The 21,601-nt window shown below is 37.0% G+C and overlaps 1 protein-coding gene and 1 long non-coding RNA gene across 3 annotated transcripts in view; one reads left to right on the forward strand and one right to left on the reverse strand.

Moving 5' to 3' along the window:
- Positions 1–21,601, forward strand: part of LOC139959663 (uncharacterized) — a 103,193-nt gene that overhangs the window by 65,795 nt on the left and 15,797 nt on the right. Inside the window, exons 1-2 of one of the 2 annotated variants that reach the window (XM_071957462.1) lie at positions 9,585–9,988; positions 16,338–16,459. In XM_071957462.1, coding sequence (XP_071813563.1) covers positions 16,402–16,459 — 58 coding nt within the window. In that variant the 5' untranslated portion in view covers positions 9,585–9,988; positions 16,338–16,401. Of the gene's footprint in view, positions 1–9,584; positions 9,989–16,337; positions 16,460–21,601 lie in introns of those variants that run through there. The other variant, XM_071957461.1, reaches the window with a different exon arrangement.
- On the reverse strand, positions 16,466–21,588 carry LOC139959675 (uncharacterized). Its single transcript, XR_011790205.1, has 3 exons — positions 19,572–21,588; positions 19,311–19,485; positions 16,466–19,267 (listed from the first exon to the last, which is right to left on the reverse strand). It is a non-coding gene; the product is annotated as an uncharacterized lncRNA (long non-coding RNA).

Here is a 21,601-nt window from a genome sequence, read left to right on the forward strand (position 1 = left end):
TCGGACAGTTCTGCGAAGCCTAAGCTTTTCAGCGCTATATTCTGCTCTGACAACGATTCGATCAATTTCTTCAATAATTTCCGGTGAAATTTCTTATAAATTAGATATGATTTAAAAAACTCCTTAAGCCGCAATATATTTAGTAGATCGGTGGTTTCGTGGTCTTTGTGTAACACAAGATAAGTTTTAACAGCAGGCTCTTCGTTGTTTATACATCGCGGTATCCAGCACCAGCGCGAAGAATGTTCGCGTGTATAGGCTACTATAACGTTTACAATCGGACAGTTCTGCGATGACATCGATCCCGCCAAGTTTCATCTTTCGGTTTAACGAATACTTTATAAGTTTCCTTTTACTGTTAATTTGATCCGTGAATTTTATTTCAGCGAGTTCGAAGAACAGTTAATGAACTGTGGTTTGAGTGTGAGTGTACTATGTGTAACGCTATACAAGTACACCAACTGAGCATCGTAGTATATACGTTCGCGAGTATGTACGTTATATATATGAGGCAATTCAATGTGCTTACACGTGAGTTAATTTGCTGCGGAATTGGGAGTGCTAACTTCAAGTCGCCTGTTTTGCCTATCTGCAAGCACTACGTCAAACACCATATTGAAGCGTTCGAACAAACGGTACTTTTGGTGAGAAACTGGTGAATTTGAAAACCAGATTTCTACAAGAAGAAAATGTCGAATGGGGACAATTTTTACATGGTTAGAAAGAGAAAAATAATAACTACAAGGACAATGTATCAAAATCTTCCACCAGACAATTCCTTTAAAGAGTTTGTTGACAAAGAGATCCTAGGAGAGGTCTACTTCCTCCCCATTAATCAAATCTTTCAACCAGAGGCAATCCCGAGTTGTGTATCTTATCGCCAGCAAACACTGGTTTCAACTTAACAAATTTATTTTTAGACCTATGCAATTTGGCAATACCATTTTGAAGTTAACATGACTACATTCATATGATTTTAAACACAAGTGCTCTAATGGCCGGCACTACTTTCATGAGTGAAGACAAATTTAGCTTGACCTCTGAAATGGTACACTGTGTGTTTAATCATGAATTTGTGCAGAGGAGCGTTCAGTACGGCTAGCATTAATTGTTGCATCTTTACATATTTTTATAAATTTCTTACTCATATTTATTACGGAGCAGGAGGAACGTTCTGATTTTCGATGTGAAATATTTTTATACATACATTGGCTGAATAAATAAACTAAAAAAATAAATAAAATACCAACTCAGGTAGATATTCAATCTCCCCTGTTTTGGGCCAAAACAGGGGACATGGGTGGTATTTGCTATAGGCAGGGAAGATCATAGGGTAACTTTTAACACTAGAAAGATTATCAGTCATTGTCAATCAGTGAAATTCAAATGCAGCGTGAAGGTAATTATACATAGACTAGGCCAATTTTGTCCTCTTGTGCGCTTAGTTGCAGGGAATAGACCTAGGCTCTAGGCACAATGCAGTACTCACGTACAGGAATACAAGTTATAGGTTAGACCCAGACATGAAGGTGAACCGTGTCACGAAACTAGGACTTCCATTCACATTGTGAACGCGCCACGCATTACCACCATCTAACACTTAGACATATTTGGAAATTTCAAAACCCACCAATTAAGCCAAGTTTTGACACATAACTTGACCAGGCCAGGAACAATATTGTACTTTGTAGCCTAGTTGTATGAATCATATGCCCAGGCCTAACATACCAGTTAGGTTTTTGCAGCTTAAGCTAGATCTAGGCTTAGTATAGGCTTGGTATATATACTCCTCTCAATTCACTAGGCCTGCAACTAAGGACTGGGTACTGGTATAAGATATACGTTTGACATTTAACCATGTGACTGTTGACCTAAGTTCCCATGGCAACCACATATTTCGATAATAATTGACATTGCCATGATACCTGTGAAAGTTCAATGTCAATTCAATGTTTCCCCTTGGAGTTATGTAGCAAAAACTCAATTTGCACTCAATTTGACCTTTGGATCCGGGGCCTACAAGACACAAGGGTTCACTTTGGGGTACCTTCCTACCAAGTTTGAAGAAAATCGGCCAAGTCGTTTAAGAAAGAGATTGTCACACCATATTGTGCTAAAAATCTACATTTGACCTTTAACCATGTGACCTTGGTTCCATGGGAATCACCTATTTTGGTACTACTTGACATTACCATGATACCTGTGAAGGTTCCATGTCAATTCCATATTCCAAAGCATTCAACTTAGCTGTCAGTTGTAAGACTCAGTTGTAGCTAAGTTTCAATGCTAAAACTAGGCTGGGCTTCCCCGGACCCGTACAGGTTGCATTATCCCTATATATTTCCATTGTGTCAATAACTTAGACAATTCAGGCTTTCAAGTTCAATGGGCATATGCAAGGAGACCTGCTTTATGCCTACCATGAATGTAAGTTGATTCTTTTCATGTTTAGTGCTGAATAATTTGCATAAAACAAATAGTAGCTAAAATCAACAGATTACGTAGCACCATTGTCAAAATAGAATACCAAGAAAGTATTTCCTTAGTAAAAACCGTTCACAAAATTCAGAAACACCAGGAAGTGCTTGGAGCACACTGTTCATGTAACGTTCATGCAAGTGTGACAAATTTAGTATTCCTCTCTGTTGCGTCCTTTGGGAAGCGGAAGAAACTCACTAGTCTGATGTGGTTTTATGGCTTTCCTGACAACACAATTACATACTAATTATCATCACTCAAAAAATAAAAAAAAATTAATAAATAGTTGCTCTGTTCACAGATTTTTACTTCCAATTATTGAAATTACTCAATAACATTGTTAATGTGATGCTCCCCCAGTGTCATTGCACTTTGCACAAAATTTTTTTATCAGAAAGGAATTTTCCTGAGATGATTTTGAAGGAGAGAGCCTAAAAGCGTCTTGACCATCTTGAAAAATGCCATCGAAGCGTTTATTGTCAATGTTTGCAATTCTTCCTGTGTTTTTATCTCCATATAATACATATATGGAGATTATCTCACACCAATCGTTTTCAGTCTGAGGGCTCTTTAAATGCCTACTAGGTTTTACCCAAATGTCTGTTTGATGTGAAATTTCATTGTAGTGTACATCACAAGATGAGACTTAAATGTTACTTATTGATAACATTTTAAAATGATCAGAAAACATACTTTTGGTACGGTTTCCGTAATTTTTTAGGTGATTTTTAATACAGCACATGGTACTTAAAGGTATTGCGATGTACACGTAACCATTTGCTCAATTACATCGGTGAACATAGTGTTATTATTTTGATATCGTGACCTGTACCTTTAAATTCAACTCCCTGTCTTTATGATAATTAGATAAAAACACATGGTGATCATGCAGTAATAAGGCAATATCATTGGTTGAATTTCTGATTCCTATTGTGATTGGACGAGCGCTTGTCGATATGCTGGATGTTTGGGGTAAAAATAAATGGAACTGCTGTGCAAGCCGGTGTAGCAGTACAAACTGTCGCAAATATTCCATATTCAGTATAAACTGTCCCGGTCCCACAGGACAGTTTATACTGGATTTACCAGTACGTTTGGTCTCCCCGGACCTATTGTACAAGGCCAGTTGGTACAGACTGTCTCCCCAAACAGAATATGGTATGGTTACACGGAGGGGGACATTATTTGACGGTCATATATTTTGTTGTAAATTGTGTCCCCCTGAACACAATGTCCGCCGTAGCATGTACGTTCGAGTAGCAAAAATTTAATTAGTAATGGACTCTGGCAGTATCCGTATTATTAGCAAATTGTCGCATTTCGGCTTCCGTATATTTAGCAGTAAAGTCGTGGGACAACTAAAAACGGAAAAGCTAGCAGAAAACGTGAGACAAATTGCGGATATTCTAAGAGATGAGAGCTATCCAAGTGGGTTTACAAGAATAAAACAGAGAAGAATTCTACGGAGACAAAGTCAGTCTTTCAGACTGGCTGAAAATGGAACTCTTGCGTTCCGAAATTGAAGGAAAGTGTTGCTATCTAGGGCTACTCAACTCGCCCAAATCGAAGCAGCTCACACTGACTAGTGACATCTATAAGGTAATGTCTGTAACTTACAGTATAGGATACACAATATGGTATTGGTTGTTAAATGGCGAACGGCCATTCCACAGTTAAACTATAACCAGGCCTCTAGGACTGATTGGTGAACAAATCATGATATTCTTTTACCACATTTGGTTAGTTGTAAAAACTCATTCGCAAAAGTCAAGCAATTGCTTGTGCAACATTATACAGTAATCAGTTGTATGCTTGAGCAAAGTTATTAGGGCCTATTTCTTTTCGTTTTGTTTACCCAATTGTTTACCCAAACAAATTTACCCAAACAAATTTTTGTGACAATTATTATAAATTTCCACCTTTAATCGCCCTGCCTATCATAAAAGATAACAACAGATTACTAAAGCTTAGAGTGCTAGTCTGGTCTGCATGCATGGGACACTATAAAATGCAATTATTGGACTATAGCATATATAGCCGAGCCTACTTCTAGAGGAAAGTGGCACTAATACTGTACATAATAAATTCACGTTCATTAATTTTGGTTGGTAAGAACAGATATTGAAGGCCTGATAGTACTTTTTTTAGGTGTGGCATATTCTCTACATGCCAAACCTCACTGCAGAAGAAAACTTCTTAAATATCTATAGACCCCAATTGTGGCCAAGCAATGTGTACAATAATGGGAATATTCCATTTCAAACACTGATATAGAGTTGTAATTCAATTTTAAGGCACTTCAGCTAGAACTACCAATTCTGCAGCCCATATATTTGTGTGTGTTTGTTTGTTTGTGGTTTTTTTTTGGGGGGGGGGGGCAAAAAAACATGATATCTCCTTTGATCATGAATTTTCTTATCTCTTTGAAGGTGTTCATCTTTGCATAGATAAACCAGACAACAGACTATGTCTATTGTCTAGATTCTATGGAAAACTATCAACGTTGATGTAACAAGTTATGTTCAACAGGATGTCAAAGCGTCATTGTCATGTAGACCTATGAACAAGTCTCCATAGCATTCCTGTAACTGGGTTATGGAAACAGGTAAATATTCAATCTGTTTTAATTGCACAGGATGTCCGCAGTATGCAGTGAAGGTTTAGTTTAGTTAATGTCACTCTTTCTGGACAAATTAAACATTTACAAGTTTAACGGTAGTCTGTATTGGCCCTAAATTTTGGCCACTTTAGTTGCTAGAAGTTTTCAAAAAGTACTTTTCTGGGGGTAATAACCCTTTATATTGTGCTCAGACATTCTAAATGATGACACGAGATGATTGAATGTCCCAGTGAGGTAAATTTCCTTCAGGGATATAAACATACTTACAGAATTTTGTCCAAAGTGAAAATTTGGCATATTTAGGGCCTATACAGCAAACCTTTAAGCCACACTCTGGCCTAACTGCAGAGCAACCATCAATATAGGCATGTAATTGTAAGTTGCAAAAAGTGGCGTATCATTTTACTAGTTTAGTGGTTGAAGCGATTGTAAATATATGGTACAGTATGGTGTAAGTTACATTTTCATATTTGCAAGGTAAAAATAATTGGCCTAAATCCACCATCACCCTGTTTCGATCAGATATCCCACTGTTTTTATCTAGATCTGTGTACAGCATGAAGCAATGGAATAGAACAACAGTCAAGGCAAAGCCTGCAACTTATAAAAAAAATTAAATTAGCACCTTGATGCTGTCTTCTTTCTTAACAGGTTGGTGTTGATCTTATTGGTCCTCTACCAGTGACAGCTGCCAATCGACTGTATATGATAACACTGTCTGACTTCTATTCAAAGTGGCCTGAGACTAAGGCAGTGCCTGACAAGACTGCAGCATCAACTTCTTATTTCATTACTGATGTGATGATGAGGTAAGCATGTCTTAAAAAGTGAACTATTTTCTGCAGTTAGTAACTAGTTCCAATATGAATGGCATCATATCTGTTATTTGTACCATGCAAATAACTTGCAGTGCATGGCAGAATGCTGTGTTTGAGTATAACTCATTTCCAAATAGGTATTAAGCATACAGAAAGGTCACAAAGGTAGGTGAGAACCGAGAAAGTGTACTGTAAATCTTTGCAGGTTAAGTCCCCATTAACAAGTTTATATGTAAGTAGTTTTTGTTCCTATATTTACTTGCAAAGGTTCCACCTCTGGTTTTTAAGTAGCATATAGCCTGACAATTGTCGTCATTTAATTTACATCCCCAAAAAGTGATTTTGGCTGGACATGTTTCACTGCAGCAGACAGTTTATTTGTTCAAACAAATGATGAGTAAATAATTAAGACCACATTCCACAGCTAGACACCACCTTTTGTGTGTTGTTTTTCAAAAAGGTGTTGGACAGTTTGATATTGTAACCACAGGGAACTTTTCTGTTTAGAAAGTGTGAACTTATTACTAATTGGCTGTTTTGACAGGAACTTCGACAAGATAAGAGAGATAATGTATCAACTGAGTTTTGGTACCATTTCTCTGTTAGGTCCGTTGTGGAAAATTGCTAAATGTGTTTGTGAGTGTGGTGGGGGGATATTTCCTGAAACCTGGGAGAGGGACCCTCTTTTTTGGCAAAATAGGGCAATGTTTAGGTCTCTTGACGCAAAATGATGTATAATAGTACATTTTACCATAATAATGGTTAGCTAGCATTATTTGGTTTTGCATTTGGGTCATAGAGAGGGTGTTTTGAACCCCCATGGATCCTGATTCAGGACAATTAATGTTTGATCGGCATTAAACAGTCATACCATGCACACATACATCAATAGAGCACCAAAAGGCATCAAATTTCTGTTGTATCCTAGCTTACTCTAATTTGATAAATTTCTGATATTAAATTTAATTAATATGTCACAAATGTTGTATTGGCTCATGTGGTTAAAACTTTTCAGGTTTGGTAGTGAACTGTACAATATAGCGCCAAAATTATGACATGCAATCTCCAATTAATAAAATGGAGCCAGTAATCCCATAAACATGTAGGTGTCACAATAAAAGATCATCCAATTAACTCAATGCCTAAGCATAGTTCAGTTGTACACTATACAGTCTACACTTAACCAATATGGTGAATGTTAATTATCTTTGTAGTGGAGCTTACACATAACCTTTCAAGATGATAATTTATTTTATATATGACTTACAGTGTGGCATTCACTACTCATAATATTGCTTTCAACTTTTATTTTGCACAGATTTGGTTGTACTGATATCTCATATCTGACCACCAATGGAGGGAGTATGTATGAAGTTAACAGAAGACATGTCTAGACGATTTTCTTAGCAGTTAACTTGTTACCGACAATAATCTTGTCTAACATATCATGAGAGAAAACTTCGTCGGCTGCTATATGTTTAAGCAAAGAGAGGCCATTGACTTTTCACTGCCAGTCGTTCGGTGGAAATCCATATATTTGCAGTTCAAGTTGAAGGGTTGTGACGCTCGAAATTCTTTATCACCTCATTACTTCATTAAATTACAAATACGAAGGCGTGTTTCTTGGTTCTAGAAATTGTGTTTAAGATAAGTTCTCATAGTAAAACATATAACCGACCATATTCTGCTTTCTGTTGTAACTTTTGCTGTTATGGATTTCTGTGTAAGTCTTAACGAAAAACCCGTTGGATACATGAGAATCAGCTATTTTATTTTGTAATTTACAATCAAGATTTAACTTTGACGGTATCAAGTTGCACATTAAAGCATTTTATAGGTGTTTGTGGAAAGCAGTTCAAGGGGGATTCTAATAGGGAAACTTCTGCATGGTTTTATTGAGGTCTTTACCAAACTCTAAAGAGGATGTTCTTCATGTGGATTATGAGAGTTTCAAGTACATATTGTTTGAAGAAGAGTGACAGTAGTATATCATTCTAACCAACCAATGCCTCCCTGCTTGAAGGATGCTCTAGAAAGCATGGATTATCTTTAGTTGCATCAGAGCTACAAAGGGAGAGTCATCATTCCAGTTAAATTTCCCCATGCAGGGGGTAGGAAGTGGTTGTGGGCACACAACATCAGAGGGACATTTTCTCATTCCACAACCACCACTCGTTATGCTATAAACTGATACACACCGGCCATATCACTTAAATATATATGATGTGTTAGTAGTGTTATCAATAATATTTATTGAGATGTTTATTGTTAACCTTGCTATAAAAAGATATGGGATGCCATTTTAAAAATAGTATGTACAGACAGTGCCCCCCCCCCCCGGCTCCTGGCTCCCTGATCCCATGTATAATCATTTTTTCACTCTTTGCCCAGTCTGATATAGATTCAGAATATTGTGTTTGTGCATGACTATCATCCAATTTCATGTTTTGATTTTACTATATTAACTTTCTTTAAACAAACTTTTCTCTACAAGAATGACATATTTAAAGTGTGAGAAACATGATGAGACAACAAATCTAGCATATTGCATCCTGCTCTGTCCTATTTGCTTTATTCTTTCCCTTGTTTGGCTTTGTTTTGTTTCCTGTATGTTTTGCAGCTCTTTTGAAGAGAATATTGTCTAATACATCTTTTCTAATTTGAACCACTTTTGTCCAATAAGAAACCTTCATAATAAGAAACAACGAACCTTTATCACTGGAATTGCCTGGAATGCCATTTGTCTATACAAATGAAGATTGCTTCGCGCATGGCCATCACAACGGGCTTAAGGGGCAGGGGTGGGAGAATGGCCTTCCACCCTGTTGAGAGGGAGAAAACCTTGACTCAACGATTGAGTGACAAAAATAAGGAATGGTTAAAAAGTAAACAATAAAGTAGTAATGAAAGTCAGTAAATAGGTGTCAAGCCCATACGGAGGGTTGGGGCAGTGTTGACATTTTCAAGGTCTCTCATCACAGATAGGTCACAGACTTAAGAAGACCCTCCCCAGGACACAAATTTGATAACTTACCATCCCAACTCCCCCCCCCCCCTTATCCTTGCACTAAAAATTATGTGTATGGGCCTGAGTTTTGTATACAGCGTTGCCGATTTCATTTAGGATGTAACTTGAAAACACTCTCGGTTCCCGTCCTATAATGAGCTTTACGCACGGATGAAATTTCATATTGGCTAAGCAACTCTCGTAGACCCATGAAGTACAGTTACCATACTTGCCAAAACTTACCCACTGTGTGTTAGGGAAATACGGAAAAAATGAAGTTTGGACTCCTAAAGTTCGTAATATTTTACCTCTACAATTATCATTTTTTGTTGTAGCTGTTGCATTCCCTATCCCGTACCCGCCCTCCGTTGGGGAGGAAGTTAGGTTTATACTATCTCTCCCTCTGTAAAGATGACTATGAACGCAATGTAGTTGCCGAATACAAAATGCAACATATACGGAGGATAACATAGCAGCAATCACATCAAAAACATGATTAACATCTTCTACAGATGGAAGATTTGTTTCTTTTTTTTCTTTTTTTCCCGTTCTATTTTTTGTTTTGCAGCAACGCACAACGTCTCATTTATTTCCTGTAACATTTAACTCTGACGTTTGCATCTGCTCTAATTATTGATATAATGAACTCAATTGCCTTTTGAATATCGAAATGCTTAAATGTTATGCGGGACAAAATATGCTATGAAGTATTTGCGGACATTCTGTACCAGGACATTTCGTCCGGTGGGACTATATTTGCTGTGAGGGTGGGACACAATTTTCAGCAAATAATGTCCGACCGGACTAAATATGCTGGTACAAAGTGTCCGCGGAGACACTTTGTACAGGGGGACACTCTGTACTGTCACACCGGCAGCGCTGCGTGTATTTCCGTCTAGACTGTGCACATGCTCGTACTACCCGTAACGTTTTGTATCCCGCATGGCGGGTCACGTAATAAGCACACCAAACCCAACTCTCCACAATTAGATAGATCCAGTGCAGCAGAATATTGGTATTTGCGTTCCATATTTACCAAATCCAACTCGCCAGTAGAAGAAAGCGGTAAAGTCTATTTATTTAGTAAGTATTTAATGATAATATTTAAATGATAATAATATGAATTTTGGTACGCCACTATGTTCGATCTAACGTTACTCCGTTAGTACAGTGGACCTAGCGTAGGTCTAAGTTAAGGCTGATTTGTACTAGTCTATTACTACTAGGCCTAGTCTAGGCCTATATACAGTATTGCGAAGTTAGGAACTCTGCTAAGATCGGACACCCTCATGTTCGTAATATTACAGCAAGGGAAAATGAAAACCTACCAGTTTTCAAATATGTAATAAAAATCATCAATAAATTCAATGTTAGGTCACAACATTTTACGATCTTCCCACAAAAAAATGACCTTTGAAAAATATTTCCGTCAGGTATTTCAACATTGTGTTAACTTGAATGGACCTCGCAAAACAACACTTTTACCAATCAACCACAATTTTCGGTGAATAAAATGAATATATTAGGGGTTGAAGGTAAGAATTAGACCAGTCTATTTCAAATATTTAATGCCTATCAACTTTCGGTTGCCATTTTAGTTGGCTGTTCGAATTATAATCCGACGTTGTCAACCTGGGCATAGGCTAGGCTGAGCCAATATTTTCCTGTACCGAAAATACAAAATTTTTCCGTAAAATATTTACCGGAATTTCAGAAACTTTCACAATTGATATCTGCTGAGCAGATCTAATGAAGGGTGAATTTTGTTTCACACGGGTATTTCTTCAGTTGAATGGTTGAAAATCCTCTCATATTCTGTTTCTAAACTATGCAGGGTCCATTTAGTAATACTACTAGTCCTAGGCTAGTTGTACTCGTAATTAATATATTACAGTAACATTAATGCGAAGTTAGGAACAATGCATAGTCTGAATACCTTCATTTTGGTAATATTTCAGCATGAGAAAAAAAAATACCTACCAGTTCAAATATATGTAATAAAGGCTCCAGCCAGGCCTAGTTGTCCCGCCACAATTTACCTGCACCCTGTAGGCTGTAGATGGCTGCTAGGTGGCTACGTTCTTAAATGGCTACGTTCTTGATAACGATGCAATCGTAGCCACTATCCCTACTTCCCTCTGACTCGGAATTATTTTCTACTGTTCCCTGTACAAAATGATACACACAAATGAGAAAGATGCAACTGGACCCACCCTAGCCACTCTTCCTACGCATTCAGATTTAACAATTTTTTAAAAATTTTCTGTATCAAAAGATAGGCAGAAATGAGAACACTGCAATTGGAGCCATCTAGCCACTCTTTCTACTCCCCTCACATTTTTCTTTATTAAAAGATAGGCAAAAATGAGACCGATGCAATCAGAGTCATGGTAGCCACACTTTCTAGTTCCTTCGGTCTTTAATAGAATGTAAAAGGATAGGCAGAAATGAAAACCAAGCCATCGTAGCCACTATCCTTACTTCCCTCCGACTTAAAATTTTCTTTAACATTTGTTTGTATAAATAATAGGCCGCAATGAAAACGATGGAATTAAAGCCATCTTAGGCACTCTGCCTGCGACCCTCAGACTTAAAATATTTTCCATTATTTTTCTGTATAAAAGGATAGGCAGAATTAAGTACGTGTAACTGGGGCCATCATAGCCACTCTGCCTGCTCCCCTCAGACTTAGAATAATTTTCAACATATCTATGAAAAAGTTACTGGGATAGAAGAAAAAAAAGCCAATATTTGAAAGATGTTTATTTCAGTTTGTATTGTCTCTGTTTAGACCAAGTGACAAAAAAATTAGGAGGCCCTTCTTTAATTTTTTAAATGGCCGCCCGACACATTTTTGGAGACTACCACCTGCCAGGTTAATTTTTAACTTTTTCCTTCAAAATATATAGACTCCCATCCACATCATTACAGAGTGATGCTGAAGTCTGTTGAAAAATACTATTTTTTAAATAATTTTTTCCAAAACAAGTTTTTTTAAAGTATTGTAGTAATTTCAGTGTGGTGAGAAACTACATTTTCTCACATTAACTTGTTTACACCCATTGTAGTATATATATGACTTTAATGAAAGAGTCTTATGTAGTCTTTGTAATCTGTACTCCTGAGAATCTTTGAGTGTTAATTAAAAAACCTAATGAGCCATTAGAATAAGTGTTATAAGCATATCTTATCTTGATTTAAAAGCTTGGGAAAGTTTTACTGCATGCTCTTATAGTACTAATATTCTGCCCTCTCTATTGTGCACAGCCCTGAACACTGCATTCCAAACCAAGTCAAATGACCCAACAAATTTCAGTATCAAAATGCAATTGTGCCTTTCAGCTCCTGTCTATAATATAATACAAAAAATTATAAAGCTAACTCAACAATCAAAACCAGTAAACCATAAACACATCAACAAAAATGCTCATGACAACTATTTTCCAATTTCTTCACAGATAACAGGAAAACAAGTTTCAGCCAAAGCAACCTACACCATCATTGGCATAGATAACCAAGAGTAAGTTCAATTGACATAGATAATTTCATCATCACACATGAGCATTAGTGTCCTTCCTTACAAGAAAATTGACATCCTCACCAATCACCATATTTAATAGAAATTTGAACAAAACACCACCCTACTATTCAAGTTAAAATCAGATATGGTTCAGTTGTAGGTTAACAGCAAATTGAAAGAAAAAACAGCCTTCCGTTACCTTTTTTTGCACTTTCTGTAAAACAATCAGAAATATCTTGGTAGCTGCGGACCATTAACATTCGGTCCAATGTTCAACAATATTCTGTGATTTGTTCTCAATCTGGTGACCTCAAATTCACTCAAATTCAAGCATTAAATGAAACTCTGTGAACCAAGATTCATATATATCATTTTTAGCTCATACCTACAAATTTTGTGGTACATTGTTGAGGATTTGTCACGATACTACTGTGGAAGTGTTACTTTCAGGTTGTTCATGAATTTAAGATCAAAGGTCAACTAAGGGTCTTTTGTGGCCAGGGCCATGTCCCTATACTTTCAATAACACTCTTAATTAATGGCCTCAAAATTACCTTCGAAATAGTTGCCACCAAATGTTGACTATATGTACGAAGTTACATGTTCATACCAAGTTTCATGTTGATTCAACAATGTCTAGTAATTTGCTTCTGGTGACCAAAAAATTGACCTGCAAATTTTCAGCACAATGTATAAGTTTCATGTTGATCCAACAATGTCTGGTAATTTGACCTCAAATGACCCCTGGTGACCCTTGGAATTTTCAGCACGAAATGTGGACTACATGTACCAAGTTTCATGTTCATCCAGCAATGTCTAGTTTGAGCCCCAAATATGCCAGGGCCTAAACACTTATAGGGCCCAAAGAGTTTTGATCTATGACACATACCTAACATATGTATCAAGTTTGATTCAATTCCATTCAATACTTTTTGAGTTATGGACATTTGTTACGAACAAGGAACAAAAGAAAAAGGAACAGAATAACAGAAGGAGAAACATGATGATTTCTTGAGCTGCTCTCCCGCAACTAAAATGTACCCTGGTTCACATCATATCTGCTCTGACCAGGGGACAGTAAAACTTGATTTGAATTTCAGCTTGAAACTTCTTCAAACATGACCTTTGCTGATCGCTGATTATCAGTAAACATGCAAGTGTACCTTCCGAACTGTGTCCGACAACCTTCTCCCTGTCCTTAGAAGGAGACACTTACAGTATCTTGAGTACCTGTACCAAGGAAACAAATTCATCTGCCCTAGTTTATTTACTTTTATTTCTTCTCAAATTTCAGACTAGACAATATCTCCATCATCACAGAGTGCGGGAACACCTTCGACCTACCTTCCAGTCTGCTCAAAGTCACTGGCCTTGACTTCATTGACATGACTCCGCTTCAATGTCAATTTACAGTGGAGGGAGATAAGGTCAAGAAGATTCAGTTCGAGTATCCTGTTACTACAGCAGTATAGTTGAAAGTCCAAAAAAAGAACTGATGACTAGAGGTTATTTCTGGACAGAATTGGCCCCTGATTGACCGTTATTTGGTCATCTGTATAATCCCAGTCTTCTCGAAGTCACTGGCTTTGACCTTATTAACATGACTCCGCTTCAATGTCAATTGACAATAGAAAATGGAGTCAAAGATAAACAGTTTACCCTGTTGCTACAGGTGTATACAGTAGTTAGCAAGTCAAAATAAGAAACTGACAACCAGGTGCTTGAGCCGAAGGAATCTATGCAATCATGAGTGCGTGGGTGGGTATGTTGGTGTGTGACACAAAGCTTGTAAGTAGGTTTTATCGGCACTCCAAAAGTGGATTGAGGTCACACTTGGTACAGAAGTTGCCCATCATTAGTAGACGATCTCTATTTATTTTGGTTCCAATGTCATGAATATTTATGAGTGGGCAGGGCTTAGAGCGAATTCTCGAAAATGTCAATATATCGGCAACTGCATGTCCGATTTTGATCAAACTTGTTTTGATGGCATTGGTAGGTGGTTTGATACGTTTGTGTGGTACGAAATTTCATCTCATGAAAATTCTGAAGGGGCGGAACGTAGTGCAATTTTGCTCATGACCAGACGTTATTTGTTTTTACAAAAGTAGCCCCTGTTATTTGGTCATCTGTATAATCGGATTAAACATTCGTTTTTACAAACTATTACTTTTCCATTAGACACGGTTTTCCATAACATGTAATACACTTCTTCATTTTGAAACTATATGCAAAAGACAGCTGAATCATATTCATGTACAAAGTTTTTTACTGAAGTTATTCACTTCATATCATAATTCCAGTCTTATCAAACTATCTATTTCCAAATAAATTATTTTGTATTCCTTGCCAGAGGCTCAAAGAATCTATGCAATCATGATTGTGTGTCAGGATGTCCTCCTGTAGGTATGAATACAGGTTCTAGAAAACCTGTATTCTTGATTCTGTTGAACATGCCATGTAACAATTCAGTAAATCTAGATTAATGGTATTTTTTTCGCAAAAATGAGTATCTTAAGCAAGTGTACAACAATGAAGCTTTCTACATACGGTTCGAAAAGAAGCCTACCAGACAACGTCAGTAGTGACCTCATTCTGTTTGTGAACACCACCATTCAAAACGCGGTGTTTACAGATTTCTGGTTGTTACGTGCAGCATTCACACATACCTTTCATTATCTTGGGCAGTCTCAAGGAAGTAGTCTACCCCTATTGTTTATTTATTGTTCCAGTAATCCAGTAATAAGAGAGGTTAAAATTAATTTTCCCACATGAAGCACAGCTATGGTCAAACTTCATATTTGGTGGATAGGTCCACAATCAGTGGCGGCTGTGCATGATATTTATTCAGAGAGAACAAACCGCAGGGGGGCTTTTACCTTCACAACATATCATTTTATACTTCCCCAGTCTTCTCAACCGATTCTTTCCCCCAAAATAGTACTTATTTATTATGTGTGCTCCAAAAGTCACCTATATTTCAACTAAAAATTTTATATCACCTTGCCGACATGTAATATCCAACACATTCCTGCCATTTAGTCTTTAGACAGACTATGACATTGTTATTGTTTTAAGTTTCTTTTTATATTCCTTTTACATCATTTGTTCTTTATTTTTATGTGTATAGTTCTATCAGCCATTTCTAGAATAGTATTGAAATAAAACGAGCCTATAAAACAAACAATTACGACTATGTCATTTCTTTACATTTTAATATGTTGAAAATGCTGAAAATTTGAGGTCAAATTACTAGACATTGTTGGATCAACATGAAACTTGGTACCCTTTAGCCAACATTTCGTAATGCAAAATGGGGAGGTCATTTTACTAGACATTTATTCATGCTTGAATAGAATCCTCAAATTTGATTGGTGTTATCATGAGGTTATCTAACGAATAATCAACTGTGTTTAATGCTATCGCTGGATGCACTCTGACTTCGCTTGTATTAAACCCAGAGCGTTGATTATTCTATATATAACCTCACTCTAGACATAATTGTTAGATCAACATGAAACTTGGCACATAAGGTCATTGGAGCAAATTTGGTAATAATCATCAAAGTTCACAGGAAGTATATCTTATTAACCGCAGCAGCTATATTGACATGGTTTGCTATATAGTTGTAGGCTCATTTGCTCTGGAACTGGTGATTTGCATGGATACCGATGAAAAAACCACTGATAGCTCAACCATGCGAGACACTTGAGACGGATCACCTTGATTTATTTCTCAAGAAATGTTTCAATAGCATTTTACATCGGTGGAAATAATATAGATGGAGATACAGCTGCATTGCTGCTCTTGTTTTGTAAGGATTACAAATGGATCTTTATATAATATGTGTGTAGGGTGTCAAGTTTGTCAACCTTTTGCTATTTCTTCTCTTAGGTACCAAGGTAAAGAAATTACACCGACAGAGTAACTCCATGCATCAATTTCGGCATCAACTGAAATGAAAATGAAGGATATTAATCTGTGTATTCTTTGTATGCTGTTTAGCTTGCTTCCAGGTGAGTCAGGCTCTTAAACTATATATTATGTGACAGAATGCATATGGTACTCAATAAATTTTCCTTGTGTGTGGGTGTGTGTGCATGCACTTGTTTTGTATTATGAATGAGGACATGAAAAAAGGAATTCAAAGTCCTCAGACATCATTCAAAAGAATCCCCAAGTCCTCAGATGAATTTTGTTGTTCAGATGTATTGTTAGGTTAGGTAGGGTACATGGATTTGAACAATTGGAAAGACAATCGGGTCCTCAATCGGGTCAGTCTGAATGTAAAACACATCTGCGTGTATGTTTGTGTGTGTGAATGAGACACTTGCTCTAAACATGGATTAACTTCATACTCTGTATGTGGATCGGTCTTATTGTGTACAAGAAATCTATTTTCTTCTGGGTTGGTCAAAGGTCATTTCAGGTCAAGTCTGAAAACTTTGTAAACATGATAACTCACAAAGTACATCTTTGTTAAACTTCATTAGTATGTAGATTCAGCTTGGTGAATGCATGAACCCTATTGAAATTGGTATAGGTCAAAGGTTACTTGAGGTCAACAGATTTCAAAGTTTGCAAACCTTGTTAAACATGATAACTCCAAAATTAAAGCTACAATTAGCCTGCGAGTTCTCTGATGCTATGATTTTCGTTGGTCAATTTCAGTTCCGTTAATTTTTTTTGGAAAGGGCTCTATATACTGTAGGTACTCAACATAACATGTTCAGTCATCCAGGAATTGAAATCTGCTTCAAAGAGTTGATATTCTTGCTGTTTGGTTGTTTTCAACACACTCAAGTGCCCCTCATCAGTTTTCACCCTCATGAGCTTCAAGGCTTCAACACGTTGCTGTATCTCAAATGGTGTAAACATTGGGTCAATAAGTTATATCCAATGGTCTCAAAATTGGCTATATTCTCTGTGATTTAGACGAGATGATGTTATATTTCACAGTTTAAATGATATCATGTATAGTAACTCTTATTCGATAATAACAAAAAAAATAAAAAATAAAAATCATTCATTTTTAAATAAAAATCATTCATTTATTGAAACCAGTATAAATATAGCATATTTATAAAAAGGAGTACACATGTCAAACTCAAAAATAAATAAATATGAAAACCATGATAGATAAGATGTTCAAAAGATTGCACAACAAGAAAGCGTTAAAACTATGTACATTACTAGAACTAGGTGAAACAATGAGTAAAATTAAATGAAAGGTTCCAAAATACCAAATTGAATGTAAATTGCAGCACGGTAGATGAAAGAGTTCTTATAATGTTGAATTCTATATTTTGGCAAGATATGAGGGTTCCTAAGATTCCTGGTAGCTTTCACCAACAGACAATTAAGTGGCCCATGTAGTGGGTGATCTTTGTCATCTCTAATTTTATTTGTCATCCTTACAAATTCATTCTTTGCAGCTGTGTTTACTTGATCCTTCAGTAATAGCTGGCTTACATTCAATATACGTGAAGTATACTTAAGGAATCTCATCAGTCTATGCTTGTCAGAAGATGATATAAAGTGATACCATACAGGAACAGCATAAAGTAAATGTGGCAGAATAAAGGAGCTGAACACATTTTTCCTTGCACCTTCATTAAAGAATGACACAATATAGGCAAGACTTGAAACAAAATAATACACTTTTTTCAAGATTTTCGAGATATGCGACGTGAACGTTAGATTATCATCAATGCATACTCCTAGGTATTCAGTTCTTGATGTTCGTTCTACCTCAGATTCATGTATGGTGACACCTTGTGATCTTGCAGACAGAAGACCTTGATGTTTTATATTGATGTTAGCAAAGCACATTTCCTTCGACTTCTTAGCATTTAGCAACAAATTCTTTCTATCACATGTTGAAACCACGTCGTTGACTGATTGCTGATAGTTCAGCTGATCATTGACACATGAACTCTTGGATATTTTGCATAATATAGCAGTGTCATCGGCATATTTTGTGATTGAGATATGACCACCAGACTTGATTTCATCCGTATATAATGTGAAGAGTAAAGCAGACAATGGACCACCCTGAGGCACTCCAACTTTAATCTCTGACCTATCAGACAACCCATTCTCCAATTTAACGTGTCTTGACCACCCAGTTAAGAACTGAGCAAGCCAGTGTAGGAGCCAAGGTTCAGTGATGAAACCTGACAGATCTGTAATTAATTGATTTGGTAGGACGGTAGGACAAATTTAAAGAGGTAGTGACAGAGCTGATTTTCTACCTTAAAATTGGTAAAATGAAAACGTCCATTTGCTCTTGCATCTGTGTGTCTATATTTCACATTGAAAGCTGTTCTTTCTGGATGAAACATTTTGGAATGAAACTTCAATAAGTCTGTTAAATCCTTACCAGTGAATTAATTGGTTGATGCCCACCCAGATGTGCTGCAGTACCAAATAAAAGGGCTATACATCTCTGATCTTTTCTGGCTCTCACTCAACTCTTGGGCAACTTTAACTAACTTGCACTACATTATTTAGACAGTTACTGTATGTGGAATTTGAGCAAACTATGGCAAAGAATCACAAAGTCAACTGGCTTTCTTGTTCCAAGTAACAACACTACAACATGATCTGCAATGCCATTGCTCTAGCAGTTTGACCATTTGATGCACACCCCAGGAAAAAATTTACCTCAAATTTACCGCGGTAACATACCACACTTTTACCCCGGTAAAACCGGGGTAAAAACGCGGTAAATTTGTTGTACATTACCGCGGTGTTTTGGCCCTATGGACGCGGTAAACCGCGGTTTACCGCAGTAAATTACCACAAATTTACCATGGTTTTACCTCACTTTTACCCCAATGTCACCGCAATTTACAACGGTGTTACCATACTTTTACCGCGCTTTTACTACACTTTTACTACGCTTTTACCCCAAATTTACCACAGTTTTACCGTTCTTTTACCCCAATTTTACCGTATCTTTACCACGCTTTTACCACAGTTTACCGTTCTTTTACCCCAATTTTACCGTAGATTTACCACGCTTTTACCTTAGTTTTACCTCAATTTACCATACTTTTACCACGCCCTTACCACATTTTACCCCAATTTTACCGTAGATTTACTACGCTTTTACCTTTGTTTTACCTCAGTTTACCATGATTTTACACTAATTGCAGGACAGTTTTACCTTACATTGAGCATGATTTTGTCCTTATTTCAATTAGCATGTACACCATATATTCCTTTGAATTTCACCCACCAGTGTACTGTATTATGATTTGGCTATATGCCGTTACCCTTATTGTAATGGTTGTATGCCTGACATATAAGTCCTCAGTTGTAGAATGCATCAGTTTTTAATTCATCAAATCCATGGAGGTTTCACACATGAAAAAGCTTTGTTGAATTTCATTTACCCTAGCTGGTATGATTCCTGACTCTCTTCTTTTGACTAGATTGGTAGTCCAGATTGGACTTTTGATCTCTTATTGTCCTCAAAGACTTGTTTTAAATGGAATGAGTACTCTGAACAGATGATGATGATATGATACACCTCGTATTACGCTTCCACCCGAAGGTGCTTCAGCAGACTAAGGAAATCCTTAGTCGGAAATTATTGAGGTTCCAAGTTTTTGTGCGTGGAAGGACACCGGCGAAACTCGCCTTCTCTTTTTCGAATAGTGCCCTGAAGTAACGAGGCAGGGGTGTGTAGTCCTGCTCCCGGGACCGCAATTTAACGTCCCCTCCGAAGGACGTGAGTACCGCTTTCCACGTGTAGCCACTTTCCTACCACGAGAAAGGAGCGGGGTGAAAATTGGTGTCAGTGTCGACACCGAGGTTTGAACCAGGGACCTCAGGTACTGCAGACGTGCACTCTCCCGTTCTGCCACCTCACCGCTCTACTCTGAACATAATTACATAGACTTGTCAAGTCATTTATTGGACCTGACAGAGAATACCCAAATATGAGGACACTGATTGGTCAATTTTTGTGTGCCACAGTGTTGAGGCACAGAACCTATGCCTTATGTGTGCTAGTTTATATAGTTCTTTTTTCATTTTAAAGGCTTTTAGGTTCTCCCTAATAATGAAAAAAGAATTAATTGTTGTCTCCTCTCAAATATATCAGGGATTCCATGAAGGAATTCTCTATGTATCTATCCTCTGCTTGTTTTTTTTTAGGAAAAGAGATGCATACTATAACATATAAGAATAGCAGTTTGTCTCTCTTCTTTATTCAACTCATATCCACAGGTAAATTATATTGCCAACATTAAGATATGAGTAGAACAAAAGGTTTGTCATATCAGTATTGCAAAAATATGGGACAAAATCATGGAAAAATTGCTGTAAATGTACCATCATGTTTCATAGTGTGACCCATATATGTTCTACTGTGGTACAATTATGGTAAATTTACCATAGTATAATTGCACCGTATAGTTTTACCCTATTTTTACTGTGGTTAATCATGGCACAATTGTAGGAATTTCACATATGTAGTTTATGTACCATATAAACTTACCCTACTTTTACTACAGTAATATCATGGTAAAACTATGGTAAATTTACCGTAGTAAATGTACCACACTTTTACCCTACTTTTACCGCGGTAATACCATGGTAAAACTGTGGTTAATTTACCGTAGTAAATGTACCGCACTTTTACCCTACTTATACCGCGGTTATATCATGGTAAAACTGCGGTAAATTTACCGCAGTAAATGAACCACACTTTCACCCTACTTTTACCGCGGTAATACCATGGTAAAATTGTGGTAAATTTACCGTAGTAAATGTACCACACTTTTACCGCGGTAATACCATGGTAAAACTGCGGTAAATTTACCGTAGTAAATGTACCACACTTTTACCCTACTTATACCGCGGTATAAGTAGGGTAAAACTGCGGTAAATTTACCGCGGTAAATGTACCGCACTTTTACCCTACTTATACCGCGGTAATATCATGGTAAAACTGCGGTAAATTTACCGCGGTAAATGTACCACACTTTTACCGCGGTAATACCATGGTAAAACTGCGGTAAATGTACCGCAGTTGATTTTACCACAATTTTACCACACATTTACCCTATTTACCACACATTTACCATAGTTTACCGCGGTAAAATTAGGGTACATTTTTTGCTGGGACCTGTAAATGAATATTAAAG

This window comes from Apostichopus japonicus, chromosome 19 (assembly GCF_037975245.1).
Source record: "Apostichopus japonicus isolate 1M-3 chromosome 19, ASM3797524v1, whole genome shotgun sequence".
Classification (NCBI taxonomy): domain Eukaryota; kingdom Metazoa; phylum Echinodermata; class Holothuroidea; order Aspidochirotida; family Stichopodidae; genus Apostichopus; species Apostichopus japonicus.